The 27564-nt window shown below is 57.3% G+C and overlaps 2 protein-coding genes across 12 annotated transcripts; both read left to right on the top strand.

Annotated features, from left to right (window-relative positions):
* The first annotated feature begins 95 nt into the window (after positions 1-95).
* ADAM33 (ADAM metallopeptidase domain 33) lies at positions 96-14715 on the top strand. 10 transcript variants are annotated; one of them, XM_055265999.2, is made up of 22 exons: positions 96-299; positions 2622-2701; positions 5027-5103; positions 7539-7617; positions 7794-7870; positions 7950-8139; positions 8359-8424; positions 8508-8579; positions 8732-8898; positions 8985-9069; positions 9147-9289; positions 9786-9963; positions 10058-10147; positions 10363-10558; positions 10707-10815; positions 10913-11111; positions 11196-11273; positions 11350-11458; positions 11542-11689; positions 13054-13145; positions 13321-13392; positions 13692-14715. In XM_055265999.2, exons 1-22 carry the CDS (start codon positions 203-205, stop codon positions 13724-13726), a joined length of 2439 nt encoding a protein of 812 aa, XP_055121974.2. In that variant the 5' UTR covers positions 96-202; the 3' UTR covers positions 13727-14715. The 10 variants fall into 10 exon arrangements, 8 of the variants coding, with proteins under 8 accessions (XP_055121974.2, XP_055121973.2, XP_055121979.2 ...); XM_055265998.2 differs by having other exon boundaries at positions 13689-14715; XM_055266004.2 differs by lacking the exon at positions 11196-11273 and having other exon boundaries at positions 13689-14715.
* A 4507-nt stretch (positions 14716-19222) lies between these two features.
* GFRA4 (GDNF family receptor alpha 4) lies at positions 19223-23343 on the top strand. 2 transcript variants are annotated; one of them, XM_055266159.2, is made up of 6 exons: positions 19223-19268; positions 21320-21665; positions 21745-21854; positions 21949-22083; positions 22361-22452; positions 22605-23343. In XM_055266159.2, the coding sequence occupies exons 1-6, from the start codon at positions 19223-19225 to the stop codon at positions 22683-22685; spliced, it is 810 nt and encodes a 269-aa protein (XP_055122134.2). In that variant the 3' UTR covers positions 22686-23343. The 2 variants fall into 2 exon arrangements, with proteins under 2 accessions (XP_055122134.2, XP_055122133.2); XM_055266158.2 differs by having other exon boundaries at positions 21320-21851; positions 21935-22083; positions 22605-22852.
* The last annotated feature ends 4221 nt before the right edge of the window (positions 23344-27564 follow it).

Raw genomic sequence — 27564 nt, 5'->3', positions numbered from 1 at the left:
CGCACGCCGTCGGGGCCCCTGGCCAGGCTCCGAGTGGGGTTGGCGGGGAGGGGAGGCGGGAGCGAGGGCGGGCGGTGGGGGGTGGGGGCGGGAAGGTCCGAAGGCGAAGCCTGGGGCTGCATTGGGCGTGGGTCGGCCGCAATCCAGCCCGGGCGGAGCCGGAGCTGCGAGCCGCTGCCTAGAGGCCGAGGAGCTCACAGCTATGGGCTGGAGGCCCCGGAGAGCTCGGGGGACCCGGTTGCTGCTGCTGCTACTACTGCTGCTGGTCTGGCCAGTGCCGAGCGCCGGGGTGCTTCAAGGTGAGGACGCGGGCGGGGTGCGCCCTGAGGGGCAGGCTAGGCGAGGAGGTGGTGGCGGGGATGGGTTCTGCTCAGAACCCGGGTCAGCGCGCGGAGGTTCTCACAGCCCCGGGACCATATGGCCAGTAGGTCAGGGCGTGGGGACGGTTTGCGGGGGTCTCCGTGGGACCTGCCCAGGGACGCTCAAGTGTGCTTGAGCTGGCCTCGGGCCCGGCCTTGCCCACACTGCCTGGCTACCACTCCGCTGGCAAAGCAGAGGGCATGGTCCCCTCCCCCTCGAGGGCAGCCCAGCCCCCAGCCCCCAGCCCGTAACCCCCTTTGCCTGGATTCTCGCTCTCACAACCAGCTCCCATCCGCCGGCCACCGTGTGACCCGCTCCTGCACCTCCACCCCTTAGGACTCAGCGGGGCTCCATCCTCCAGGAAGCCCCCATGCCAAAGAGTCCCCCAGAGTCCCTGCTTTGCTCTCAGGCTGCAGAACTAGCTGTGGCCTCCGCCCTGCCCACCCCTCGTCCCTCCTCCCAGGGCGGCAGGGCAGTGTGTATGTTGTTTATATTGTTGCCTTGTTTGGTGAGATAGAGAAGAGCCTCTGCAGACAGAAGGTATCTGTTTAGCAGTGCTTTGGGAAGACTGCAGCTGTCTCCTCGGGGTAACCCCTCCAAACAAAGATGTTAAGATGGGGCTGGAACAACCTCTGCAAGCGGGTGGGAGGATTAGCCAGTCCTGCACAGCAAGTGCCTGGCCGGGGACAGGGAGGGCAACCAGGGAGGAGGCATGCGGGGCTGGGCAGGGCTGTGCAGTCTGGGCCGTGGCTTCCACAGCACTGTGTGGGGACCAAACAGGTACAGGTGCCTGGTCTGTTCTGGCCCCAGGGGAGGGTCCTAGGCGGTCCACTGCTCCCTCCCCTCTGAGCCCTATCTTGGGGCCAGGGGAGGCGATGGGACCCCTGGGAGAGGGGGGTCTATGTGCCCTATACCAACCTGGCTCCCTCGGGTTCCACTCCCATCCACCTGGTCACTGGAGCTCCAGCTCTGCCCCTCTCTCCCTCATTGGGGTCAGGGTGCCCATGGCCAGCACATGTGTGCAACGCCACGTGGAGAGCACCCACAACCACACTGCACCCACACCACACCTGTGCCTGGGCCCACCCTACCTCCTCCCCACACCCTTAGAGGCCTAGGAGCAGCAAAGCTTGGTTCTCTACTCTCAGTTAAGTGCTCTCTGGGCTGAGAGACCTCCCCTCCTTCCCCTCCTCCAGATCCACTCAGAGCCCTCCCTGCACTGGCCCCTCTAGCCTCCTTTCCAAGGTGGCAGACTCCTCTCGGCCCTCATCTGCCTGATGGCAATTCACTCATCCAATCAAGGAGGGCTTCTTGGAGGAAGGGTCTTTGATGTTTGTAGTCTGGGAGAGAAGGTGGAGGAGAAAAAAGGAGTTGGGGTGGCCTAGCAGGAGCTGAGTCACTTCCACAGGCAGCCATCAGCCCAGCAGGACTGAGGCCAGGGCTGCCTGGGGACAGGGGCTGTCTGTTCTGGGAGCTGGGACTGGGTACCGGAGGAAGGAGGGCTGCTGCAGGCTCTGGGGGACTGGGGCCTGGCTCCTGCAGGGCGGGCCTGTGAGAGTGGTTGGGGCCAGTCGGGGGCTGGGAGCATTCCAGGGGAGCCTTCCAGGCGCGCTCTGAGTAATGCTTGGCTCTGGGATTCCTCCTAGAGCCCCGTTAGGCACACCCGGCCAGGGAGCACCAAGGCTCCATCCGGAAGCCTCCCCTCCCCTTGAAGAGATGAGGAAGGGCCTTCTGGGCCAGGGTACCAAAACCCTGCCACCAGACAGAGTCCCCGAGGGAGCTCCAGGCAAGGTGGACCTCGCAAGGCAACATCTGGCTGTTGTTTTTCTCAGATGATGGGGAGGCACAGGCGTCCTCTCTTCGTAGATCTCTCACCCTAAAAGCATCTGCTGCCCATCTAAGAATCCCTGAGGCTGCCTCCCTCTTCCCTTCCCCTCTGCACTGGCGGCCTTGGCCTCTTCCTTGTGATCGCCTAGCCCAAGCCTGTCCCCCCGACAAAGGTCAGGGGACTCCCGCATCCCCAGCTGAGCTGTCCCTTCCCAGCCTTCTCTTTTCCTCCTCCTTGGTAGCTCCTCAGATCCAAGGATGCCCACAGGTGTCCCTCCTCCTCCAGGCTGAGCCCACGCGTGTTGAAGATGAAGTCTGCCCCGAAAGGCCTCCCATGCCTCCCCGGGGATGTCCTCTAACCCCCTGCCTCTGCTTTGTCCCATGCCCCTGTGTTCCTCAGGTCCCCCTCACCCTGTGCTCTGTCTTCACTCCAGGACATATCCCTGGGCAGCCAGTCACCCCCCACTGGGTCCTGGATGGACGACCCTGGCACGCCGTCAGCCTGGAGGAGCCGGTCAGTTCCATGTCACCTCGTCCTCCACAGGGGCCCTGAACCTCCCAGCCCTTTTGTCTCTCCCTACATTACAGCTTCTAGTTTTGCTGCGGTCCCTAGAACCACCAAGTCACTACTCCTGTAGGCCCCTGCCTCCCCCGCCCCTCAAGTGGGCAGAAGAGGGCACTGGGGGTTGGACATCTAGATCTCGTGAGCCCGCACACATGGAAGTCATTTCAGCTTTCTCCGCCCCACCTCCCCCTTTCCCTCCCTCCCTGGATGATCTGGGCCACCCCCACCCCCACCAGGCAGAAATGGGTCCAGGGTTTGTGGGTCCTGAAGCTTTTCAGGAGCCTCTAGAAAAAAGAAAAAGCACCAAAAACAAAACCTTTTGCAAAGTTGACCAGAACATGTGACCCTATGGACACACTGCTGTCCCTCTCAGGGCCCTGCCACTGAAGGCCTGAACCTTCAGCCTCACTGGCTCCTGCGGAATCCACTTCTGGTGTGGGGGGGCAGTGGTCACTCTCCTGGTGACCCCCAGATGTAAGACCACCCCATGTGCTTCTGCAGGACGCTCTTGCCCAGCCTCTTCCCAATCCCGCCCTTCACACGCTTCCAGAATAACCATGACCCATCTGTTTGTGCCATAATATCTGTGCTGCAAACTAAGAGGGCAGTAGCCTTGATTTGCCCATTTTACAGAGGGGCAAATGGAAGCCCAGAGAGGTTAGGGAAATTGTCCATGGTCACACAGCTCTTTAGGCTGGGAGCCTGAGACTCACTAAGGTCTGAATGATTTTAAACCATTGGCTACACCCCTGCCCCTCCTAGAGAGCCCTGTTTGTTTGTAATTTTCAGCCCTACTGTCCAAACCCAGCAAGAGGGAACGCAGGGAGCATTGCCATGAAGGCTGGGAGGCCCCCAGAGACCCAGCAGCTCCCAACCTAGGGCCCTCACTGGGATCCCCTAGGCCCATAAGGCCCCCATTCCACTGGTCAAGCACAGCACTGGCCTGAGCTTTGAGACTGCCCTCCCCATCTTCAGGAGGGGAAGGCTGGACACACACTGGGGTCACTCTGCCTCAAGAGGAGAGCCCCAAAGGGGCTCTGCTTCCCCCAACTGTGGGGGCCCCTGCCCCCAGGAAGCCTGCCAAGATGGTACAGAAGAAAGAGTAGAGGCTGGGTATCCCCTCCAACAGGCAGGAAACACTCACATTTCAAGATGAAGGGTATATATCGAGGGGCAGCGTACCAGGAGGGCAAGAGTAAAGACGGCAGGGGCTGCAGAGGAACAGGGACCTCGAGTATGGCCTTCCATCTGGGACACCACCTTTCTCCCAGTGCAGACCTTTCCCCAGTAAAGCAAGTGGCATTCCAGCCACATGAACTCATGCTGGAGGCCTTGTGGGGCCTGTGGCCAGAGAGGCAAGGGCCATCTGCTCCCCACTTGCAAAGGAAGAACTCCCTCCAAAGACTCTGAGACCCTTGGACAGGGCCCCAGCCCAGTGCATTTTTGGAGAAAAGGAGTCGGGGGTTAAACATTCCGAAGGCACAGCAGCCTCCCAGAAAGCTCCTGGGTCGGCTCCAACTCTGGGCCCCCAGCCAGGCTGAGTGGACAAGGGGGAAGTGGGGTGTTCCCACAGGGTGGGAGACGCCAAGAGGGTGGGAGAAGGAGAGAGGGCTGGCTGGCCAAGCCAGCCTCCTGACACCTAGCTGAGAGCCAATGTGCTCTCTTGGCTGGAATGGCGTCCATGTTTACTTCATGGGTCCAGTGAAGCAGGTGTCAGAGCAGGAGGGACGGGGGCTGCTGGAGGCCCAGGAAAACTTTGGAAGAGGGAGCAGTTTGCCAAAATTGGAAGTGGAGGAGTAAAGTTCGAATGCTATAGGGAATGAGCAGCAGCTCATTTGGAAACAAGCCTCAGGTAGAAGAGGCTCTGAGGAGGCCCTGACCGTGGCTACCCGATGCCCCCATGATGTCCTCAGCACCCCTCTGTCTTCCCCTGCTTTTGATGTCCCTTCTGGGCATGAAAGAAGAGGGCGGGCCAGGGGAGGGGCACCTTTCTGGGACTTCTGGTCTCTAGGGAGGATGTTGGTGTGCCTGGCAGGCGGTGCCAATGCCCTTCCAAGTGGCTGTTGTCAGGACTGCAAACATCGGAGTTTGGGAACATCTTTGTATGTTCTCACCTCCTCCATGCCCTCCATAGTATGTGGGGGGTCCTGCTGACTCCCCAGCCCATGTTCTCCCCAAGAACTTCCTCCCCAGCCAGCTCTACAGGCCACCTACTCCCTGGCAGGCAGGAGGCTTGGAGGCCACCATCTCAGCTCCACACTCTTTCTTGCCCAGGTCTCGAAGCCAGACGTGGGGCTGGTGGCCCTGGAGGCTGAAGGCCAGGAGCTCCTGCTTGAGCTGGAGAAGAACCAGTGAGTGCCAGGCTGGGGTAGGGCTGGGAGGAGGGGATCAGTGTTGGGGGGCAGGGACTGACACGGATCTGTGCGGGTGGTTGGATGGGCAGAGGACCCCAGAGAGGGTGCAGATGACAGGGAGAGTCACGCAGGCCCGTGGCTGGCCCCCTGGAGGCTGTTAGCCGCGCTGTGGGGCACATCCGCCCTCCCAACCCCAGGAGGGGCTTGTCAGCTCCCTGCTGGAGATGAGTGAGCACCACCTAGTGGACATTTGCAAGATACGCTGAGTCTAAAGAAATCCTAGAGGGATCCCAAAGATGAGCCAGCACTCCAGGCTAAGGGAATGGCAGGGACAAAGGTGCGGTGGCTTTGGGAGGCCGAGGCGGGCGGCTCACCTGAGGTAAGGAGTTTGAGACCAGCCTGGCCAACATGGTGAAACCCCGTCTCTACTAAAAATACAAAAAATTAGCCGGGCGTGGTGGCGGCGCCTGTAATCCCAGCTACTTAGGGGGTTGAGACAGGAGAATTGCTTGAACCCGACACATGCACACGTATGTTTATTGCGGCACTATTCACAATAGCAAAGAGTTGGAACCAACCCAAATGTCCAACAACAATAGACTGGATTAAGAAAATGTGGCACATATACACCATGGAATACTATGCAGCCATAAAAAATGATGAGTTCGTGTCCTTTGTAGGGACATGGATGAAACTGGAAAACATCATTCTCAGTAAACTACTGCAAGGACAAAAAACCAAACACCGCATGTTCTCACTCATAGGTGGGAACTGAACAATGAGATCTCATGGACACAGGAAGGGGAACATCACACTCCGGGGACTGTTGTGGGGTGGGGGGAGGGGGGAGGGACAGCATTAGGAGATATACCTAATGCTAAATGACGAGTTAATGGGTGCAGGAAATCAACATGGCACATGGATACATATGTAACAAACCTGCACATTGTGCACATGTACCCTAAAACCCTAAAGTATAATAAAAAAAAAAAAAATTGCTTGAACCCCGGCGGCAGAGGTTGTGGTGAGCCAAGATCACACCACTGCACCACTCTGGCCTGGGCAAAGAGTGAGACTCTGTCTCAAAAAAAGAGGAAAAAAAAAAAAAAGAAAGAAAAGAAAAAAGAAAAAGATGCAGTGGCAACACTTGGGGGCAGCAGTTTGTCTGACCTGCCTGGAAGGTCTCCATCTACGGGGAGGGGAGCGGGGGGAATGAATTTGGGGAGTCCCAGGATGGCCAGATCACAGAAGGCCATTTTAGTGCTCAGTGTCCTGGACCATCCCGAGCCAAAGATTTTGAGCTGGGGAAGGGACAGGCAGACCTGTGCTCAGGAAGGTGCCTTGGGCTGAGTGGGGTGGGTGTCCGAGTTGGAGCGCAGGCTCTTAAAACCACCCAGATTATGTTCTCAATATATATCACCTACTGAGTGCTTGTTTGATCACAGGCGCTGTTCTGAGCACTTGACACGTATTCTATTCTCCCTTGTGGAGTCGGATGGACCGGAAACAAACTCTAGTTCCACTGTGCCCAACCATATTTTCCCTGGGGCGAACGTCCCTACCCTTTCAATGGGGTGGTCACATCACCTACCTCCTAGGGTGGTGTGAGTGTGTGGAGCAGGGGTGGGGGGCAGAGCTGGGGCAGGTGGTGGAATGCCTGGGAGGTGGGAAGCAGCCATCATTGGGGGTGGTCTGGAGGTAATGAGGCCAAGGTGAGGTTGGGGTAAAGGATTTTCTTTGAAGAAGAGAGATTGACTTATGATTGATCCATCCATGTGGGAAGGATCCTGTTGAGATGGAGCCTGAAAATGGAATCATTACCGGAGTGGGTGTGGAGAAGGCGGGGAGGGTGGAAGCAGCGTGGACAGGTGGCGATTCTGTTTTCTCTGGAGGCAGGGGGTGAGCATCAATCACTGAAGGACAGGTGGGAGGTATGTAGGGTCTAGAAGTCTGAGGAAAGTATTTCAAGGATCTAGGGCAGGTGGGGGCAAGAGGGTTGACCAGATGCCCAACAAAGGAGGGCAGCAGTCAGGGGAACCTGGGGAGGTCACTGCATTTCCCCAACTCCAAGTCCCTTTCCTCGGCAGTGTCTCCTGACTCCTCCCTTCCCGACCCGTGGATCCTGCTGCCTGCTGCAGGTCCCCTGGGAACCACAAACTCTTCCCCTATTCCCACTCCTCCCTGGCGTCCTCCCTGGTGCTTCCCATATTCACGCCTCCCACAACTAAGCCATCACCAAGGCTCCTTTCTCTAGCCCCGAGAGTTTCTGATCTGAGCAAGTCACCATTGCTCCTGTCCCTTCCCTAAGACACACTGTGAGTGCCTCACTCATAAAGCTGCTCCATTAGCATTTAGGGAGGAAGGCTGGGAGACATCCTGGAGGAGGCAGGAGGAAGCTGAATTCAGTGCTCCCTGTTAACACCCCCTCTCAGCAGGCTGCTGGCCCCAGGATACATAGAAACTCACTACGGCCCAGATGGGCAGCCAGTGGTGCTGGCCCCCAACCACACGGTGAGATGCTTCCATGGGCTCTGGGATGCACCCCCATAGGTACCCCCCACCATTCCTACCCATACTCCTCCTTGCATTCCTAAGGGGAGGTCGGAGCTAGCCCCTACCACACATTCCGTCTTGCCCCTCTTGCTCCAGCCCTGGCTGAGATTTGGGGCTGGCCCCTTCCTCCCTAGGATCATTGCCACTACCAAGGGCGAGTAAGGGGCTTCCCCGACTCCTGGGTAGTCCTCTGCACCTGCTCTGGGATGAGGTGAGCTCGGGGAGGGGAGGCTGGGCCTGGGATGGGGAAAGGGCTCCCTCACACCCGCTCCTACCCCTCTGCACCCTAGTGGCCTGATCACCCTCAGCAGCAATGCCAGCTATTATCTGCGTCCCTGGCCACCCCAGGGCTCCAAGGACTTCTCAACCCACAAGATCTTCCGGATGCAGCAGCTGCTCACCTGGAAAGGAGCCTGTGGCCACAGGGATCCTGGGGACAAAGCGGGCATGACCAGCCTTCCTGGTGCTCCCCAGAGCAGGGTCAGGGGCATCGAGCGGATGGGAGTGGGAATGCTGTATCTGTAGCCCTCCAAATCAGAAGAGACAGGAATTCACAGGCCTCGAGTCCCAGTATTTTTACTGGAGTCTGAAGAAACAAGTTCCAGAAAACATGTTAAACTTCCTTCTGGGAGCTGGGATTGGTGGTCAGGGCTTAAGCCCAGCAGCTTCCACTCAGGGTCCCCATTTGCCCCTCCGCAGGACAGGCGAGAAGCGCGCAGGACCCGGAAGTACCTGGAACTGTACATTGTGGCAGACCACGCCCTGGTGAGGACAGACCCCAGGGGTTGGCGGGGTCTGGGATGGGGCCAGCTCAGCCCCTCAAGCCACCGGGATTTCTGCCTTCCCAGTTCTTGACTCGGCACCGAAACTTGAACTACACCAAACAGCGTCTCCTGGAAGTCGCCAACTACGTGGACCAGGTTGGGGGCGGCGGGGAGACAGCGGTGATGGGGGTGGCGGCGGCAGGACAGGCAGGTGCTAGTGGGGTTTGGGGAAGAGGAAGGGCGCCCCGCGAAGGACCACCGGCGCGATGGGGCGCCCTGTCCCGGCTTCAGCCCCTCCTCGCCCTCAGCTTCTCAGGACTCTGGACATTCAGGTGGTGCTGACCGGCCTGGAAGTGTGGACCGAGCGGGACCGCAGCCGTGTCACGCAGGACGCCAACGCCACGCTCTGGGCCTTCCTGCAGTGGCGCCGGGGACTGTGGGCGCAGCGGCCCCACGACTCCGCGCAGCTGCTCACGTGGGTGCCTCTGACCCGGACGCGGGTCCCGGGCGGGGCGGCCTCACCTCTCGGCCCCGCCTGGTCACGCCGCGCTCTGCCCCCAGGGGCCGCGCCTTCCAGGGCGCCACGGTGGGCCTGGCGCCCGTCGAGGGCATGTGCCGCGCCGAGAGCTCGGGAGGCGTGAGCACGGTGAGCCCCGCGGGCGGGAGCGAGGGGAGAGACAGGAGACTCTACGGCCGCAGTGACCGCCCCCCCCGACCCCCTAGGACCACTCGGAGCTCCCCATTGGCGCCGCAGCCACCATGGCCCATGAGATTGGCCACAGCCTCGGACTCAGCCACGACCCCGACGGCTGCTGCGTGGAGGCTGCGGCCGAGTCCGGAGGCTGCGTCATGGCTGCGGCCACCGGGTACGCGGGTTGGGGGTCGGGGCTGTGGCGGGGCGGCTAGTCCTGGGGACTTCCTCCGCTGCGTTTCTTTGGTCGTCCCTCAGTTTCCTCTTCTGTAAAATGGGGATAATGATCATAGTGTCCGCTTCAGGGTGGTTTATGAGGCTTAAAGGGAAGAAGCTCAGGCAAAGTGGATTCTCAACGGTATGAAGATTATTTTCCGAGTAACCTGGCGAGGTTACTCCTACACCAGGAGGAGCACCGTCGGGTCGCGATTCCACGTTGGGTCCCGGGCTGCCCACTCTTGGGGCCACACCATCCCCCGTCCCGCTTGCTGTGTGACTTTGCGCGGGTTACTTCCCCTCTCCGGGCTCTGCCTCTAGAGGATTTGAGCCTCCCATCGCTCAGGCGTGTCTGCGCATCTGGCGGCTGTAGCCAAGCCCAGGGGTGGGGATCGGAGAAGCGCGGGGGTTGGGGGACTGTCCATCCATGCCCAATGCCCTCCCCATGCCGGTAGGCACCCGTTTCCGCGCGTGTTCAGCGCCTGCAGCCGCCGCCAGCTGCGCGCCTTCTTCCGCAAGGGGGGCGGCGCGTGCCTATCCAATGCCCCGGACCCCGGACTCCCGGTGCCTCCGGCGCTCTGCGGGAACGGCTTCGTGGAGGCGGGCGAGGAGTGTGACTGCGGCTCTGGCCAGGTTAAGTCGGCTCGCTCGGCCCCCACTCGCCCTCTCCGCCCAGGTCTGGGGCGCTGCGCCGTCACCTGGTCCCTTCTTGCCTTTCTGGTCTCAGGAGTGCCGCGACCTCTGCTGCTTTGCTCACAACTGCTCGCTGCGCCCGGGGGCCCAGTGCGCCCACGGGGACTGCTGCACGCACTGCCTGGTGAGGGCATGGAAGGTTCACGGTGAGGGTTTCGGGGCGCTTAGGAGCCGGCCTGTTGGCCTTAGCTAATTGGTGCCCTCAGGTTCCCCCGCTGGGTGCTGGGCGTGGATCTGCCTGGCTCCCCCAGCTCCCAGCCGTGCTCTCACGGCTGGAGCATGGACTTCTCACTGCCCGTGGCCTCTCTCTGCCTTCCCCACCACCCGTCACCTGCACAGCTGAAGCCGGCTGGAGCGCTGTGCCGCCAGGCTATGGGTGACTGTGACCTCCCTGAGTTCTGCACGGGCACCTCCTCCCACTGTCCCCAGGACGTTTACCTACTGGATGGCTCACCCTGTGCCAGGGGCAGTGGCTACTGCTGGGATGGCGCATGTCCCACGCTGGAGCAGCAGTGCCAGCAGCTCTGGGGGCCTGGTGAGAGGTCACTAGCACCCTTGCACCCTGCCCCCCATCCTCTGGTGGAGCCAGTTTTCTACTGTGGAGAAGATGGGCAGGGGAAACTGAGGCCCGCTGAGCGCGGCCCCCCTCCGAGCTGCCCGCAGCTTGGCCCATGCTTCCTCAGGCTCCCATCCAGCTCCCGAGGCCTGTTTCCAGGTGGTGAACTCTGCGGGAGATGCCCATGGAAACTGCGGCCAGGACAGCGAGGGCCACTTCCTGCCCTGTGCAGGGAGGTAAGGAGTGGAGCTGAGTGGAGGGAGCAGAAGCTATGGAGTAGGTTTGGGGAAGGGGGGTACTGCAGCTGTCGACCCCCCTCTGCTTCCTCCCCAGGGATGCCCTGTGTGGGAAGCTGCAGTGCCAGGGCGGAAAGCCCAGCCTGCTTGCACCACACATGGTGCCAGTGGACTCCATCGTTCACCTAGATGGTCATGAAGTGACCTGTCGGGGAGCCTTGGCACTCCCCAGTGCCCAGCTGGACCTGCATGGCCTGGGCTTGGTAGAGCCAGGCACCCAGTGTGGACCTAGAATGGTGAGCTCTGCCCACCCGACCCCTCCTTGCCATTTGAATCCCGCAGGCCAGTGTCCCCCTCACTGCCTGGTGCACTGCCCGTAGGTGTGCCAGAGCAGGCGCTGCAGGAAGACTGCCTTCCAGGAGTTTCAGCGCTGCCTGACTGCCTGCCACAGCCACGGGGTGAGAGCCTGAGGAGTGGGGGTGACCTTGGGGTTCCTAATCCTACGTGACCCTCCTTCTCTTCTCTTCTCTGCAGGTTTGCAATAGCAACCATAACTGCCACTGTGCTCCAGGCTGGGCTCCACCCTTCTGTGACAAGCCAGGCTTTGGTGGCAGCATGGACAGTGGCCCTGTGCAGGCTGAAAGTATGCCAGTGGGGGGCATGTGGGCAGGAGCTGGGGTGGTGCACCTGCTCAGGACTTAGCCCCTCTTCCCCCAATCCCCGCAGACCATGACACCTTCCTGCTGGCCATGCTCCTCAGCGTCCTGCTGCCTCTGCTCCCAGGGGCCGGCCTGGCCTGGTGTTGCTACCGACTCCCAGGAGCCCATCTGCAGCGATGCAGCTGGGGCTGCAGGAGGGACCCTGCGTGCAGTGGGTAGGCTCCGAGCGCCTGCTTCCCGAACCTACTCCTGCGGTTCCCCTCCTCAGAGCTCTGCTGGGGCTGTGGGAGCTGGGGCAGGCCCTCAGCCCCAGCAGAGAGCAGCCCCAGAAGCCATGGAAAGAAGTAGTTTTGAACAGGAGGTTCCAGTGGCCTCCCAATCAAGCAAGGGGGTGGATCCCTGCCCCACCACCAGCACCGCAAGGCATGGCCCTCTGCCTCCCAGTACAGCTCCTCTTGTCCACTCTCCTGCTTCTCCCACCAGCTGGCTGCCTCACTCTTGACTTCGCCCTGTTTTCCCCGGGCTCAGATTGCAGTCCCTGTACCATGCTGCCCCCGGAGGCCTGTCCAGCCTCTGTCTCACGAGTTTTCAGCCCTTTGCCACTTCCTCTGCCCAAATCACCTCTGTCACCCCCTTGAAGTTCCCAAATGCTGGGCCCAGCACATCTTTTCACTCCATACCACTGGTCAGCTACGGTGCTGGCTGCCCCTGTGCCAGGGCCCTGCCTTAACCCAGTTCTCTGTGACCTGGGTGGTGGCGGAGGGGGGAGTCACATAATACTAAGCATGGCCGTCCTAGGACTCACCCTGCACCAGGGCCCTAGGCAGGGCAGGCACTCTGTGTCATGTCTGACGTAAGCTGATCTTGGGAGTGCTCCAGGCAAGCCAAGGGAGATGGCATGATTTGGGCCAGAGATAGGGGCAGAGGGCATAACAGACAGGGGCAGGGCACCACCTGGCCCCGGGTGGCAGCTAAGAGGAGGCTGACACAGTGAGTCGTAATTGAGGGTCTGTGGGCAGAGGAGCAAGGTGGCCAGAGCCTGGCGTGTCAGCACGGAGGGGGTGCTACAGAGGGCGGTGGCTGCTTCTTATCCCCAGGCAGGAGTCTTAGGACAGGGGAGAATGTTTTGAAGGAACATCACCGGAAATGACAAGGCCCTGGGAGATGGGATGGGGACAGTCAAAGATGGCTTGGAATCATCAAGGGCAGCAGGGTACCCAGGGACAAGGAGAGCAGACATAGCTGCCGAAGGGGCGGACGTCCAAGGTTCTTTGGAAGCTGAGCGATGCCAGAATCTGAAGAGTGCCAGGGTGCTGGGTGGTGCCAGAGCCTGGAGGAAATGTTAGGACTAGAGAGAGGAGGTGCCAGCCGAGGGTATGAGGCTCACTTGGAGCCTGGATCTCAAGGCTTCCCTGAAGAGGGAGCAGGAAGGGAGCTGAGAGGGTGACTTAGAGCAGATGGGTGCCCCAAGAAACTCAGTAAACGCAGAACTCCCTGGGCTGGACACCATGCTGTGGGGAGGCAATAACCCACTCAGGATCACTGTGCCAACCTCCTGGACTCTTATCACGTTGCTCAGGCCCAAAGATGGCCCACACAGGGACCACCCCCTGGGTGGCGATCACCCCATGGAGTTGGGCCCCACAGCCACTGGACAGCCCTGGCCCCTGGGTGAGTGAGGCACCAGGGGGAGGTGGAGAGGGAAGGGAGAAGGGAAGGGCTCATGCCTCCTGCCTCCTTCCAGATGGGCAGCACCCAGTCACCTTGAGTCCCCTGTGCCCCACCCCAGCCCCAGGGTCTTCTGCTGACCATATTCACAACATTTACCCTCTACCATTGCTCCCAGACCCTGAGAACTCTCATGAGCCCAGCAGCCACCCTGAGAAGCCTCTGCCGGCAGTCTCACCTGACCCCCAAGGTAAGCAGGGACCTGGATTCAAAGTCTCCCCCTCTCATCACCCACCCTCCCACCTCTCCCACCCCTCAGTTTGCTGCCCCCAATCAGGTTTCTGGGCTCAGGTTATTATGGAAATTAGTTTATGACCTCTTGGTTATCATGGAGACCAGGATGCTGGAAGCTCCTGGGCTGGGGAGGGAAAGCTGTGGCTTTTCCTGTATCATTGGTCCTCACTGAGTGAGGATGGACTCCCTGCCACACAGCTTGCAGCCTGGGGCCCCAGTCTTTAGGGGACAACATATCCTCCTTGTTCGCAGCAGATCAAGTCCAGATGCCAAGATCCTGCCTCTGGTGAGAGGTAGCTCCTGAAATGAACAGATTTAAAGACAGGTGGCCACTGACAGCCACTCCAGGAACTTGAACTCCAGGGGCAGAGCCAGTGAATCACCGGACCTCCAGCACCTTCAGGCAGCTTGGAAGTTTCTTCCCCGAGTGGAGCTCCGACCCACCCACTCCAGGAACCCAGAGCCACATTAGAAGCTCCTGAGGGCTGGGGGACACTGCTGGGCACACTCTCCAGCTCAATAAACCATCAGTCCCAGAAGCAAACGTCACACAGCCCCTGACCTCCCTCACCAGTGGAGGCTGGGTAGTGCTGGCCACCCCAGAAGGGCTCTGTCCTGGGAGCCTGGTGTGTCTCCTACATGCAATTTCCACAGACCCAGCTCTGTGGAGGGCATGACTGCTGGCCAGAAGCTAGAGGTCCTGGGGCCCTATGGTTCGACTGGGTCCACACTCCCCTGGAGCCTGGCCTCTGCAAACAAACATAATTTTGGGGACCTTCCTTCCTGTTTCTTCCCACATGTCTTCTCCCCTAGGTGGTTCCTGAGCCCCTACCGCCAATCCCAGTGCTGCACCTGAGGTTCTGGAGCTCAGAATCTGACAGCCTCTCCCCATTCTGTGTGTGGGAGGGGACAGAGGGAACCATTTAAGATACCAAAGTAGAAGTCAAAAGAAAGACATGTTGGCTATAGGCGTGGTGGCTCATGCCTATAGTTCCAGCACTTTGGGAAGCCAGGCTAGGAGAATCACTAGAGGCCAGGAGGTCCACACCAGCCTGGGCAACATAGCAAGACCCCGTATCTACAAAAAAGTTTTAAAATTAGCTGGGCATGGTGGTGTGTGCCTGTAGGCCTAGCTGCTCAGGAGGCTGAAGCAGGAGGATCACGTGAGCCTGAGTTCAACACTGCAGTGAGCTATGATGGCACCACTGCACCCCAGCCTGGGTGACGGAGCAAGACCCTGTCTCTAAAATAAATTTTAAAAAGACATATTACACTTGGACCTTGGTTAGTCTTTTCTGTATGTAAATTCAACCCTATGGGGTACCCTGAGGACCACACGGGGTGGTGGTTGGTGGGGTGGTGGCTGACGGGGTGGTGGTTGGCAGGCCGAGGCTAGATGGCAGCCAGGGCCCCAGGCATGTGTCTGGGCACAGGACAGTGTTGCCTAGTTTGAACACCCTCTTTGCTCTGTCACTCCTGCCTCCTTTGGGCATTCACATTCTCCCATTGCTTCATGCAAGAGCTGCTGAGTGGCCTATATCAGCCAGCTGTTGCCGCATAACAAAACCATCCCAAAACTGAGTGCAGGGAGGCAACTTCAGCTTGGGCGCCACTCTGCAAGCCCAAGGGGCCAGGTGAGAGTGCTCTCTAAAGCCCTCTCCTGCCTCAGTTGTAGTTGCAAAATTTTAATTTATGAAGGTGACTGAATGATGACACAGAGGCCAATGCTGTTGAAAGAAGTTATTACTCACAGTTTCCCACCATGCAGGGCCACAGTCGGGAGGCACTAGGTTTGGTCCAGGGACAGAATCAGGAGCGAGTGGAGGGCACAGGCCACAGCCCTCAGTGCCGTTTCCACTGGGGAGGCAAGGCAGGCCAGGGGCAGAGGGTAGGATTGGCATTTTGAATCATTCTGGTGGGCTTCGGGGCATGGGGCTGGGCTCTAGTTGTCTGGGTCGGTACCTGGCCCTGAGCTGGTTGAGGGCAGGGGAAATACTGGCTTGGTATGTGAGAGTTCCTTGAAGGGGGTGGTTGGTGTATGGACTCAAGATTGGTCGGTTTGCATATGAAAGGCATGAGTTGTTTCTGATCTCCAGGAATCAAGCAGTTTCTCTCCAGCCAACAAGCCCCCACCCCGAGATGTTAAACCATCATAAAATAGAGAATCTAAGGCCAGACATGGTGGCTCACGCCTGTAATCCCAGCACTTTGGGAGGCCAAGGCGGGCGGATCATTTGAGGTCAAGAGTTCGAGACCAGCCTGGCCAATGTGGTGAAACCCCATCTCTACTAAAAATACAAAAATTAGCCTGGTGTGGTGGCACGTGCCTATAATCCCAGCTACTCAGGAGGCTGCGGCAGGAGAACTGCTTGAACATGGGAGGTGGAGGTTGCAGTGAGCTGAGATCACGCCACTGTACTCCAGCCTGAGCAACAAGAGCAAGACTCCGTCTCAAAAAAAAAAAAAAAAAAAAGAGAGAATCTAAAAATACATGTTAATATACCTCCCCCGCTCTTACCCTTCAGGAGGGGGTGTCTAGACCCCCCGGGGCTCCAGCTACAAGGGACCCTAGGGGAGGCCAACTCTGCCCTCTTGGCTATTCCTTAAGACTGCCCAGCGCCCCCTCCACCCCTTCCCCATTCAGTGGCGAACCCTGGGGAAGCCACGTGGGAAGGAAAGAGGGCTCTAAGAGGGGAGGCCCCAGTCTGGGGGAGAGGCCTGTCTGGAGCCCGGGATCACCTGGCTGTGCTGGAGAACTGGAGAAGAGAAGCTCAGCGGAAAGGAGCTGGCATGGGGCCAACAGCAGAAAAGCAGGAGGCACGCAGAAGGGACTGGGAAGCAGGAGGGCAGGCATGGACCCTGAGGCTGAGCAGGGGGTGCTGAGGGGCAGAGTGGACATCGAGCTGGGGGCAGTGAGCCAGCCCCGCTCAGCTGTGATGCCCTCTCTTTGGCCACCCAACTACCAGCTATTTGGGCTGCCCCGGGAGGGACTGGGCTTCCTCTGACACTCTGTGGCCTGTAGCCATCTGTCACGCCTTCTTCTCTCCCTCCCCCTCCCTTGACTTGTGGCACCCACAGACAGGTGGGAGAGTGCACCTGCCCTGTGTGGTCAGAGCTTGGTTTTGAGTTTCCTTCCCTCACCCCTTTCCTCCCACACGCCAAAACACAAGAGGATGTGTCAGAGGCCTGTGAACCAGAGCAACTCCATCTTGAATAGGGGCTGAGGAAAATAAGGCTGAGACCTACTGGGCTGCGTTTCCAGTTACCGCATTCTACGTCACAGGATGAGATAGGAGATACAGGTCATAAAGACCTTGCTGATAAAATAGTTTGCAGTAGACCGGGCTCGGTGGCTCATGCCTGTAATCCCAGCACTTTGGGAGGCTGAGGTGGGCAGATCACCTGAGGTCAGGAGTTCAAGACCAGCCTGGCCAACAAGGTGAAACCTTATCTCTACTAAAAATACAAAAACTAGCCAGGCATGGTGGTGTGTGCTTGTAATCCCAGCTACTCGGGAGGCTGAGGCAGGAGAATCGCTTGAACCCAGGAGGTGGAGGTTGCAGTTGAGATCGTATCACTGCACTCCAGCCTGGAGCGAGACTCCGTCTCAAAAAACAAAACAAACAAACAAACAAAAAATCAGGTTGCAGTATAGAAGCTGGCTAAAACCCACCCAAACCAAGATGGTGATGAGAGTGACCTCTGGTTGTCCCCACTGCTACACTCCCACCAGCGCCATGACAGGTTACAGATGCCATGGCAGTATCAGGAAGTTACCATATGTGGTCTAAAAAGGGGAGACATGAACAATCCACCCCTGTTTAGCATATCATCCAGAAATAACCATAAAAATGGGCAACCAGCAGCCCTCAGGGCTGCTCTGTCTATGGAGTAGCCATTCTTTTATTCTTTTACTTTCCTAATAAACTTGCTTTCACTTTACAGACTCGTCTCAAATTCTTTCTTGCACGAGATCCAAGAACCCTCTCCTGCGGTCTGAATCTGGACCCCTTTCCGGTAACAGATGTCGTAGAGTGAACCACTGCAGGGGCATCTTGGTTTACATTTTGCTTCAACGGCCATGGTTAGCACAGCAGAAAGCACATCACAGTCTTCCGATTCATAAAAAACACTAGGAAATGAACCACCACAAACCACAGACAGATGTACTGAGACAGGATAGGTAGTCAAGAAAGTGAGCATGTTCTAGGTGCGCAGCAGCAACTGTGGTGACTGTACAGTCAACAAGCCTCAGCACTGGCATTGCAATTGAGCTCATTCAAGCAAAGCTATCTTCAGCGGGGACTTCTCCCTCTAGACAGCAAGCGCATTTTTATTTTACCTATCCTCAAACTGATCCTTTGCTCATTATAATAGTAAGAAACACACCCCTGTGTGGAGATTTAAGATGCTAATGAGGCCGAGCACAGTTGCTCACGTCTGTAATTCCAGCACTTTGGGAGGCAGAGGTGGGTGGATCACTTGAGGTTAGAAGTTCGAGACCAGCCTGGCCAACATGGTGAAACCTCGTCTCTACTAAAAATACAAAAATTAGCCGGGCGTGGTGGTGGGCGCCTGTAATCCCAGCTACTTGGGAGGCTGAGGCAGGAGAATCGCTTGAACCTGGGAGGTGGAGGTTGCAGTGAGCCAAGATCGTGCCACTGCACTCCAGCCTGAGCAACAGAGCAAGACATCGTTTTTGGTTTTGTTTTTGTTTTTTAAAGTCAAGACAAATCATGGTGGGGGCTTTTTTGGTTACTTTTTAAATCTCAGTGTTGAGACTTATTTGAGACAGGGCCTTACTCTGTTGCCTAGGTTGGATGAGATTTTTAACCTCAATATTTACTTATAGAATAACTTTTTGGTTAGTCAAAACAATGCTGTGTGTGTCTCATTCTGATCAGAATAAAACATCAGACAACTCAAGAGAAACATTCTACAAAATAACTGGCCAGGATTCTTCAAAAGTGTCAAGGGTAAAGATAAGAAAAGATGAAGGAACTCCCAGACTGAGGAGAATAAGGAGACAACTGTGATGTGGGATCCTAGAATGGATCTTGGAACAGAAAAAGGACATTAGTGGAAAATGGGAAATGCAAAACAGTCTACAGTTTGGTTAATAGGATTGTACCGAGGTTAGTTTCCTAGCTGTAATGATTGGACTATGATTAAGTAAGATGTACCATTAGGGGAAGCTGGGTGAAGGGTGTAAGGAAAATGCTTACATTTTCCAACTTTTCTGCAAGTCTAAAATTAGTCAACAATAAGAAGTTTAAAATAGGCCAGGCATGGTGGCTCACACCATGGACCTGTCATCCTAGCACTCTGAGAGGCCGAGGTGGGAGGATCGTTTGAGCCCAGGAGTTCAAGACCAGCCTGGGCAATAGGGCGAGACCCGAACTCTATTCAAAAAAAATTTTTTAAGTTTAAAATAAAATTATACAAAAAAGGAAAAGAAAAATGTTTCACAGCGCTCCTAGTTTAGCATGGAGAGACCAGGTCTCCCTGGGTGGTTGTCTGTGTGTTGCTGGGTGTGCACGGCAGGGCTAGTGTGTTGGGGTCCATCTAGGTACATTCAGGCACCAGATCCTGTGGCTCCCAGGTTTACCTGAAGGTGCAGCCTGGGGTGGAGACTTAATGAGGGCGGGGAGTTGTCGCAGCAAAGGCTCCTCCCAGGGGTATCAGCACAGACAGCTGGGTTTTCACTGTGTTCCTGCTCCAGAGGCGCTAGGAAGGGGGTGCCTATCAGGGCTCTGCCAGCCATCCTTCTCTGTTGAACGTCCAGCATGGTCTGCTGCCTGGGGCCTGCGCTGCTGCTGCTGCTGTTACTGGGTGAGTGCCCCTCTTTTCCCCTGGACCCCGAACCCTGGCCTCTCTGTTCTTGCTCCTCAGTGACAAGGTGGGAGGGCAAGAGATTCCAGGAAAAGCTGAACCACAGGAAGGGTTGCCAGGGAGCGGCCTGTGCGCAGGGCTTGGGGACACCTGGCAATCGATCCCACTATGTGCTGAGCACCTCGCCTCCCAGCCCAGTCAAGCCACCACCGCCATCCCCCTCCAGCCTTGGCACCCCCACCCCAGGAACTTTTGCCTATTGTCTGCCATCTCCCAACTCTCTCACCCTCCCCTCAGCGCCAGCCCTCCTACCCATCACACAGATTCCTTGCCGTGAATCTTTGGTGTTGTTCATCTGTTGTTCCACCTTCTTGGACTGCTCCTTCCCTGCGTGGATGTTGCGGAGGGAGGGGTCACTTTACTGAGTGTAGTGTGGAAAGTGGAATCTGGTAAAGGTTTAAGGTGGAGGAGATCTTGCAGCTGAGATGAGCTGCTGTAAGGGTGGAGACTGGGTAAGGGTGTTCTGGGCAAGGGTGACAGGTAAGCAACAGGCAGAGGTGGGTCCAAACCCTTAGGCAACACCAGGTGCTGGTGTGTGCAGCTGAGACCCAGGGATGTGCCTGGCAAGTCTGTGAGAGGAGAGCAAAGTGTGCCCTTTGGGGAGGGGAGGAAGAGAGGACTCACCCGCTGCCGTCTATCCCCTCCACTCAGGAACCATTCTAAGCTCTCAACCTATGTTCATCCTTCCTGCAGAGGCCGGTGCTGAAGTCACAGCAGGAATCACTGTCACCACATGGTCAAATCCACGGCCTGAAAGACACGGCCATTGCCAGAGAGGCACCCTGCTCCCAGCCTGGGGTGGGATACCATCCCCTAGCCCCTGTGCACAAACACACAGGGAGATGGATGAGGGGCCAGGCTGTGTATGTCCACCCAGGCTGGGCACCAGAAAGGCTTCTAGTCTGAATGAGATGTTCCAGACTGGAGAACTTATGGAGGCTGGGGGGCATTCGATTAGCCTGGTTTTGGTGACTCAAATCCTGGGAAAAGGCTGTCAAGTCTCAACTTCCAGTTTTCCTGGCTCCATTTAGACATAGCCTGTGGGCATCTGGGCAGAGCTCGCCCTCTGTCTACCCAACCCCTGGTGTGTGACTGTGGTGCCAGACACCTTCTCTGTCTCCAGCAGGGTGTCACCTATCCTGGGGCCTGGTCACTAAAACCACTGATGAACCCTTGGGTCCTGTGGCTCAGGACAAAGCCCGGCGGTGTGTCGTCAGGGACTTCTCTGAATCCACACCCTGGCAGCCAGGACTCAGTGGGTTCTTCAGTGGCCAGAGCTCTTGCATGAATCTGCTCTCCCCTGGCTGATGGAGGGTGGAGGGGCTGGAGGAAGCCCCAGATGGGGCAGGATGACCTCGACTCAAGGGAGCATCAGGAAGGGCTGGAGAGGGGAGACGCCGATGCAGGGGGCAGGAGGAGGAGCAGGAGGTCAGGAAAGAGGGAGAAACAGAAATCAATAGACCCACCCAAAGGGTCTCCATGGTAGGAGATAAGGGGCGAGGTGGAGGGGGTAGGGGAGGAAAGGTATGGTGTCACGGCCTGTCATTAAGAGACTAGGAGCAGCCACTGTCTTCTATACCATCTCTGGTTTTAAAGTCTCCATTGGCCAGATCCCCAGAAAGCCTCATTGTTCCCCCGTCAGGTAGTGCCCATGAGTGTAGGAGGAGCCCCTGGACCCGTCTTTGGACGTGTGTGGCGGTTCTGGGAATGGTGGTGATGCCCGGGAAGGAGGGGCTTCAGCTTCTGGGGAAGGCCTGGCTCAGCCTCGATGCTCCCTCACCATCCCTGAGGTGTTGCAGGGCCCTCCAGAGCCCGCCGCTGCCCATCCCCACGACGGAGAGCCGATCAGTGCCAGTCGGCCCCCCCTTTGGGCCACACTCTGTGCCTTCTCGGGTTTTCAGTGTCCCCCACCTTCCAGGGGCGTGGATGGGCTGGGTGAGGTGTGCATGCGGGGCGCACGGAGACCCGCAGCCTGCCCGCCCCTTTCCCAGGGTTGGTGAGCTCGGTCAGAGGGAACCGATGTGTGGACGCGGCCGAAGCCTGCACGGCGGACGCTAGGTGCCAGCGGCTGCGCTCCGAGTACGTGGCGCAGTGCCTGGGCCAGGTCGCCCAGGGGGGCTGTCCCCGCGCCCGCTGCCGCCGGGCCCTGCGCCGCTTCTTCGCCCGCGGGCCGCCCGCGCTCACCCACGCACTGCTCTTCTGCCCGTGCGCGGGCCCCGCGTGCGCCGAGCGTCGGCGCCAGACCTTCGTGCCCTCCTGCGCCTTTTCGGGGCCCGGCCCCGCGCCGCCCTCCTGCCTTGAGCCCTTACACTTCTGCGAGCGCAGCCGAGTCTGCAGGTGCGCGCGGGAGGGGGCGGGGCCGTGGCGAGGGTGGGGTCGGGGCCTGTCTCCCGCTCACCGCCCTCCGGCCGCGCAGGCCTCGCCTCCTGGCCTTTCAGGTCTCGTGCACCCCAGCGCCCAGCGCTCCCGACGGCTGCCTGCTGGACCAGCGCGCCCGCTGCCTGCGTGCCTACGCGGGCCTCGTGGGTACGCGCGGCCGGGATCTGGGCGCGGGCGGGGGCTCTCCAGGGGATATCTCCGCCTGGGTGGGCCGATGACCTCGCCCTCGGGGTCCCCGCAGGCACCGCCGTCACCCCTAACTACGTGGACAACGTGAGCGCGCGCGTGGCGCCCTGGTGCGACTGCGGAGCCAGCGGGAACCGGCGTGAGGACTGCGAAGCCTTCCGGGGGCTCTTTACAAGGAACCGCTGCTTGGGTGAGGGGCCCGGGCGGGGGTGGAGAGGGAGTTGGGGCGGCGCTTACTGCCCCCTCCCAAGCCGCCTGGCCGGGAGCCATTTTAGAGGGGAGAATGGAAGACTGTACAGTTGAGTCACTCTGTCACAGCTGTCCTTATTATTTTGTTATTCCTCACCACGCACCTTCCGTCCCAAGGAGCCAGTCTTTGCAGCAGGAGGTCTCTCACTTTGTCCCCTGTGCTGGGCCCTGTGCTAGGGTTTCCCAGCCAAGTCCACCCTGGACCCCTCCCTCCATAGATGGTGCCATTCAGGCCTTTGCCAGCGGGTGGCCCCCAGTCCTGCTGGACCAGCTGAACCCCCAGGGAGACCCGGAGCACAGCGTCCTGCAGGTAGGTGCAGGGAGGGAAGGGTGAGCTGGCACCTTCACACCCTTCCGTGCCTGGTGGGCCTGGGTGGAGGCATGAAGGGCCTGGGGTGGGGTGCAGGCAGAGGGCAGAGACAGGCTTTTGCCTCAAGTCTGCACTTGGCTCCCACCCCCAAGGTGTCCTTCGCATGCCGGGCCCTGGAGAGACGCTCCCTGCTCTCCACAGTTCCTGTCCTGGCGCTCCTGGCCCTGCTCTGACTAGGACAGCGACCTCGGACAGCACAGCCAGCTACCCCACCCTGCCTGCCCGGGCCGCCTCTGTGGCCTACTGGCCCTTTGAGAAGGGACTGGCTTACCCCCCAAGCCGGCCCTGGTGCTTTCACCCTGCTGCCCTTTGTAGGTTTGGACACCCTGTGTGCGGTCCCCTGGGGCGAGGGATGTAGGCTGGGGCCTGACTGCAAAGCCCCTGGTCTCCCTGTCAGGAGGCATCTTGGTTGTAGGTCCCTTTATCCACAGACTTTGAGACCATTGGGGTCTCCCACAAGGTGGGGTCAGGAGAGGATAACTTTTGTAGCTGAGATCTCTCTGGAGCCCCAGATCTCCTAGAGCAGGTCAGAGACCATCTAGAATCCCAGAATTCTAGGAAATTATATCAGCCTCCCAAGCATTCCTAAGGAATCCATCGGACAAGACCCCTTCTAACACTGCATCCTCCCAACTGGGCATTACCCACCATTGTAGCCACCTGTGCACCATGACCATGCTGGCAGAGTCTTTCCGGTTCCCCATATGCTGCTTGATGGGCCCCACCCTGTGCCCTGCCTGGCATTGGCCCTGTGGCCATCTTCCCCCTGGTTTCCTGCAGCTGTAGGAATAACATGCAGTGCTTATTAAATCTATGTGTGCTGAGACTGACCTTGCTTTTATGTGATCTGTGTCGTGGGAGCCTGGAGACCAGGGTCTGCCACTGGGTGTATCCCTACTGGCCTGTGTGACCTCCAGTGGCCTCAGAACCTGTCTGGGCCCCATCACCTCACCTAAGGAAGCTGAAATGAATCAGCTCTCACCTCCTTGCGGCAGGGGTTTTCATTGCTTTCCTCTCTTCTTTCTCTCCCCACTAGTACTCAGATAATGAAACTGCGTTTCCCAGCCTCCCTTGCAGCTGGGGGTGGCCATGGCACACACACTGCCCAACGTAGACCCAGCAGATGCTAAGAGCATTGGTTTTTTTTGTCTGTTTGTTTTTGAGACAGGGTCTCACTCTGTCACCAGGCAGTAGTGCAGTGGCATGATCATAGTCCACTGCAGCCCTGAACCCCTGGGGTGAAATGATCCTCCCGCCTCCTGCCTGCCTCCTTCTTCCTCCAAAGCTTGGAGACTCCTGATGAGGAAGGGGTTCCTGTGTCTCTAGCGGCTCCTTCTCAATCTGCTTGAGGTTTGGCAAGAGGTTAAAGTGGAGGTTGTGGGGGCCTTCCTCAGAGACCTCTCTGGGCCATTGCAGCGCATGCCCCAGCCCCTGGGAATGGTGGCTGGTAACACAGCTCAGAGCTGTCCCCTTCTGTAGGGAATTGCACTCCCAGAAATGCCTGTCCACTTTTACTCCACTCCCAGAGGCAACTGCAGCCAGTGACTGCCTCAAGGGACAATGCGGTGTGCTGTTCCTGCTCCAGAGCCCCTGTGGGGTCAAGCTGAGGCTAGACTCCAGCTGGGACCCCCACCTGGCTCAGCTCCCGCCCCTGCCCGCCTCCTCCTGCTCTCCTCACTGGCAGGTTCCCCCGAAGGCATTCCCTCCACAAATCATGGCATTTGAGAACTCCTGTCTTGGGCGTGGGTTCTAGAGATCCTGACCTAAGATACAGGGGTTAGGTACAGACCACACCAAAACTCAGGCCTGGAGCTGTCCTGATTGGAAAAAGAGCCACCAGCTCTGAGATCAGGTGTGGACTTAGCAGCTCACATCAGACCCACAAACACTACTTGCTGGCAGCTGTCCACCAGCCTCTCAGCTTCAGTCAGGACTCTCTTTTTTTGAGACAGAGCCTCACTTTGTTATGTAGCGTGGAGTGCAGTGGTGCAGTCTTGGCTCACTGCAACCTCCACCTCCCAGGTTCAAGCGATTCTCCCACCTCAGCCTCCCGAATAACTGGGATTACAGGGACATGCCACCATGCCCGGCTAATTTTTGTATTTTTAGTAAAAACAAGGTTTCACCATTTTGGTCAGGCTGCTCTTGAACTCCTGACCTCAGGTGATCCGCCTGCCTTGGCCTCCCAAATTGCTGGGATTACAGGCATGAGCCACTGTGCCCGGCCAAGGACTCTCTTGACTGTAACAAACAAATCAGAGTGGCTTGAGCATGTGCCTGAGCCATGCGGGCTTCAGGCACAGCTGTCTCCAGGAGTTCAAATGATGTTGCCCCTGCTGGTCTGTGCATTGGTTTCCCCTGCAGCCGGGCAGGCTTTCACCGAGAGGGTAAGACTGCCACTGGCAGCCCCAGTTTTCAGTGTCTTCTTTTAGCAGCCTCAGTAGGGAAAGGTACCTCTCTCTTCCAGCATTTATGGACTGTCCCAGGCAGAACCTTGATGGGCCCAGCATGGGTAATGGGCCTCTTCCTGTAGCTCAGTGAGTGATCTCAGCCCACCATGGTTACATGGAACAGGAAGGACAGTTTCCCAAAGGAAAAAAAAAAGGGTTGTTGGGCAGTGAAGCTGAGTCCAGCCCATTCTCACTTTACGAAGAAGAAGGAATACTCTAAGGCACCCACACCTGTGTGGGGATGGACACCTGTAAGTGGGTTGGGGAGAGGCGGGGTGTGCGCGTTGAGAGAGGGCTCATCATCTTGCCTTGCTAACCACAATGGCATGGTAGCCCAAATGCAGAGTTAAACATCGGCTGAATGATTCACCTTACATGAAAGTGTGTTCAACTATTCTCCATTTTTGACTCAGTTAATTAGAGTAAAATATAAGCACTGAAAAAAAAAGTGGAGGAAGCCAGGTGCAGTGGCTCACGCCTGTAATCCCAGCACTTTGGGAGGCTGAGGTGAGCGGATCACAATCACTTTCTTGTTTGCAGGACACAGGGTGGAAGGGAATTCTTGCCAGGCGTGTTATATAGCCAGTACCTGCAGGGTTGCAGGGCATGTGTCTGTTCAGATGTGACCCATACAGATGCCAGGAATGACATTGCTGTTGTTGACAGAATTTGTCAAAATGATGACCAGCTGGCGATAAGTTTTAAGGAAAACAAAGTTCAGTTTTCCCTTGATGTACACAGTAGTTGCATTTCTGGAAAACTGGCTGTATATTAAACCAGCTCTCAAATACTTTGTGTTCGCCAACATGGCGAAACCCCATCTCTACTAAAAATACAAAATTTTAGCCAGGTGTGGTGGTGCATGCCTGTAATCCCAGCTACTCAGGAGGCTGAGGCAGGAGAATCGCTTGAACCCAGAAGGCAGAGGTTGCAGTGAGCCAAGATCGTGCCACTGCACTCCAGCCTAGTGACAGAGCATGACTGTCTCAAACAAAACAAAACTGGAGGCTGGGCAGGTGGCTTACTCTTGTAATCCCAGCACATTGGGAGGCCGAGGCTGGAGGTTTGCATGGGGCCAGGAGTTTGAGACCAGCCTGGGCAACATAGATCTTGTCTCTAGAAAAAATTAAAAAATGAATCAGCCAGGCATGGTGATGTGTGTCTGTAGTTCCAGCTACTCAGGAGGCTGAGGCTGGAGGATCACTTCAGCCCAGGGGTTGGCTGCAGTGAGCCATGATTGTGCTAGTGTAGTCCAGCCTGAGTGGCAGAGTGAGACCCTGTCTCAATAAAAAATAAATAAAAACCAGAAATGAAATGACCTGAAATAAAAATAGAATTGTGGATTAAAAATATAGGCATATGCTTTCCAAAAGATTGGAAAGATAAAAAGGACAGAACCTATTTGAAAATTATGAGATTGCTTCATGGCTGTCAGTGGTCCCAAAGATATGTCCACATCCTAATCCCTGGATCCTGTAAATATTACCTTATATGTAGGCAAAAGAGTATTATTTTCTGTGGCAAGAGATGTGATTAAGTTATGTTTTATGTTTTTTGTTTTTTTTTTTTTGAGACAGTCTCACTCTGTCACCCAAGCTGGAATTCAGTGGTGCAGTCATAGCCCACTGCAGCCTCAAACTCCCAGGCTCAAGCAATCCCCCTACCTCAGCCACCTGAGTAGCTGGGACCACAGGTGTGTGCCACCACGCCTGGCTATTTTTAGTAGAGACAAGGTCTCTGTGTGTTGCCCGGGCTGGTCTCCAACTCCTGACCTCAAGTGAACCTCCCGCCTTGGCCTCCCAAAGTGCTGGGATTCCAGGCGTGAGACACTGTGCCCAGCCAAGTTAGAGATCTTGAGAGGAGCTTATCCCGGATTATCCGAGTGGGCTCTCAACACCTATATGTCGCACCTCTGCATCTTATGAGAGCGATGCAGAGGTGTCTAGAGGGAAACTAAACACAGACATTTTGAGCAAAAGACCAGGGGAAGACAGAGATAGGGATTAGGGTGATACAGCTACAAGCCAAGGAATGTCAGGAGCCACCGGAAGCTGGAGGAGGTAGGCACAGATTCCCCTAGAGCCTCCAGAGACTACAGCTCTGGCAACACCTGCATTTCAGACTTCTGGTCTCCAGAACTGTGAGAATCAGTTTCTCTTGTTTCAAGACACTGAAGTTGTGGTAATTTGTTCTGGCAGCCCCAGGAGATTAATAGCACTGTCTAAGATCATTAGAGTTTGGCTTCCATTACTTCTACCTAAAAAGGTCCTGGTTTATACACGGTGTTGTCTGGCCAAGCCTCAAGGCTGAGTCCAGCTGTGGCCCCTATGACAGGGAATGGGTCATGCCTTGTTCCTCCACATCTGAATGTCAGCCTCCTTGTCCTGCCAGGGAGTTGTCGCTTTTTGTGCACGGGCTTTGGGAGACTGCAGTCCTGCCCCCATACTACCCTCCTGTGACTGGGTCTTTCTGTTACCTGTTGCCTGGCAGGTGGCTGGGAGTGGGGGTGATGCAAAAAGGCAGGTGCTGGAAGCATCCGTGGATTTATTGCTGGAAACTTCACGGCTCATGAATGCCCATCCTGGTGTGGAGCCCAGTGATT

The sequence above is a fragment of the Symphalangus syndactylus genome, chromosome 24, assembly GCF_028878055.3.
Source record: "Symphalangus syndactylus isolate Jambi chromosome 24, NHGRI_mSymSyn1-v2.1_pri, whole genome shotgun sequence".
Classification (NCBI taxonomy): Eukaryota; Metazoa; Chordata; class Mammalia; order Primates; family Hylobatidae; genus Symphalangus; species Symphalangus syndactylus.
Note: the sequence above shows the minus strand (reverse complement) of the source record. Positions and strands in the feature narration are given on the sequence as shown.

Bases quoted from the DNA above. Each gene is read 5' to 3' on its own strand.
- GFRA4 (XM_055266158.2), top strand. From the start codon at position 19,223: ATGGTCTGCTGCCTGGGGCCTGCGCTGCTGCTGCTGCTGTTACTGG. The intron at 19,269-21,319 runs GTGAGTGCCCCT...CCCCTTTCCCAG, and splicing joins GCTGCTGCTGCTGTTACTGG to GGTTGGTGAGCTCGGTCAGA. The intron at 21,852-21,934 runs TGGGTACGCGCG...TGACCTCGCCCT, and splicing joins GCGTGCCTACGCGGGCCTCG to CGGGGTCCCCGCAGGCACCG.
- ADAM33 (XM_063634029.1), top strand. From the start codon at position 203: ATGGGCTGGAGGCCCCGGAGAGCTCGGGGGACCCGGTTGCTGCTGCTG. The intron at 7,618-7,793 runs GTGAGATGCTTC...CTTCCTCCCTAG, and splicing joins TGCTGGCCCCCAACCACACG to GATCATTGCCACTACCAAGG. The intron at 8,425-8,507 runs GTGAGGACAGAC...CTGCCTTCCCAG, and splicing joins TTGTGGCAGACCACGCCCTG to TTCTTGACTCGGCACCGAAA.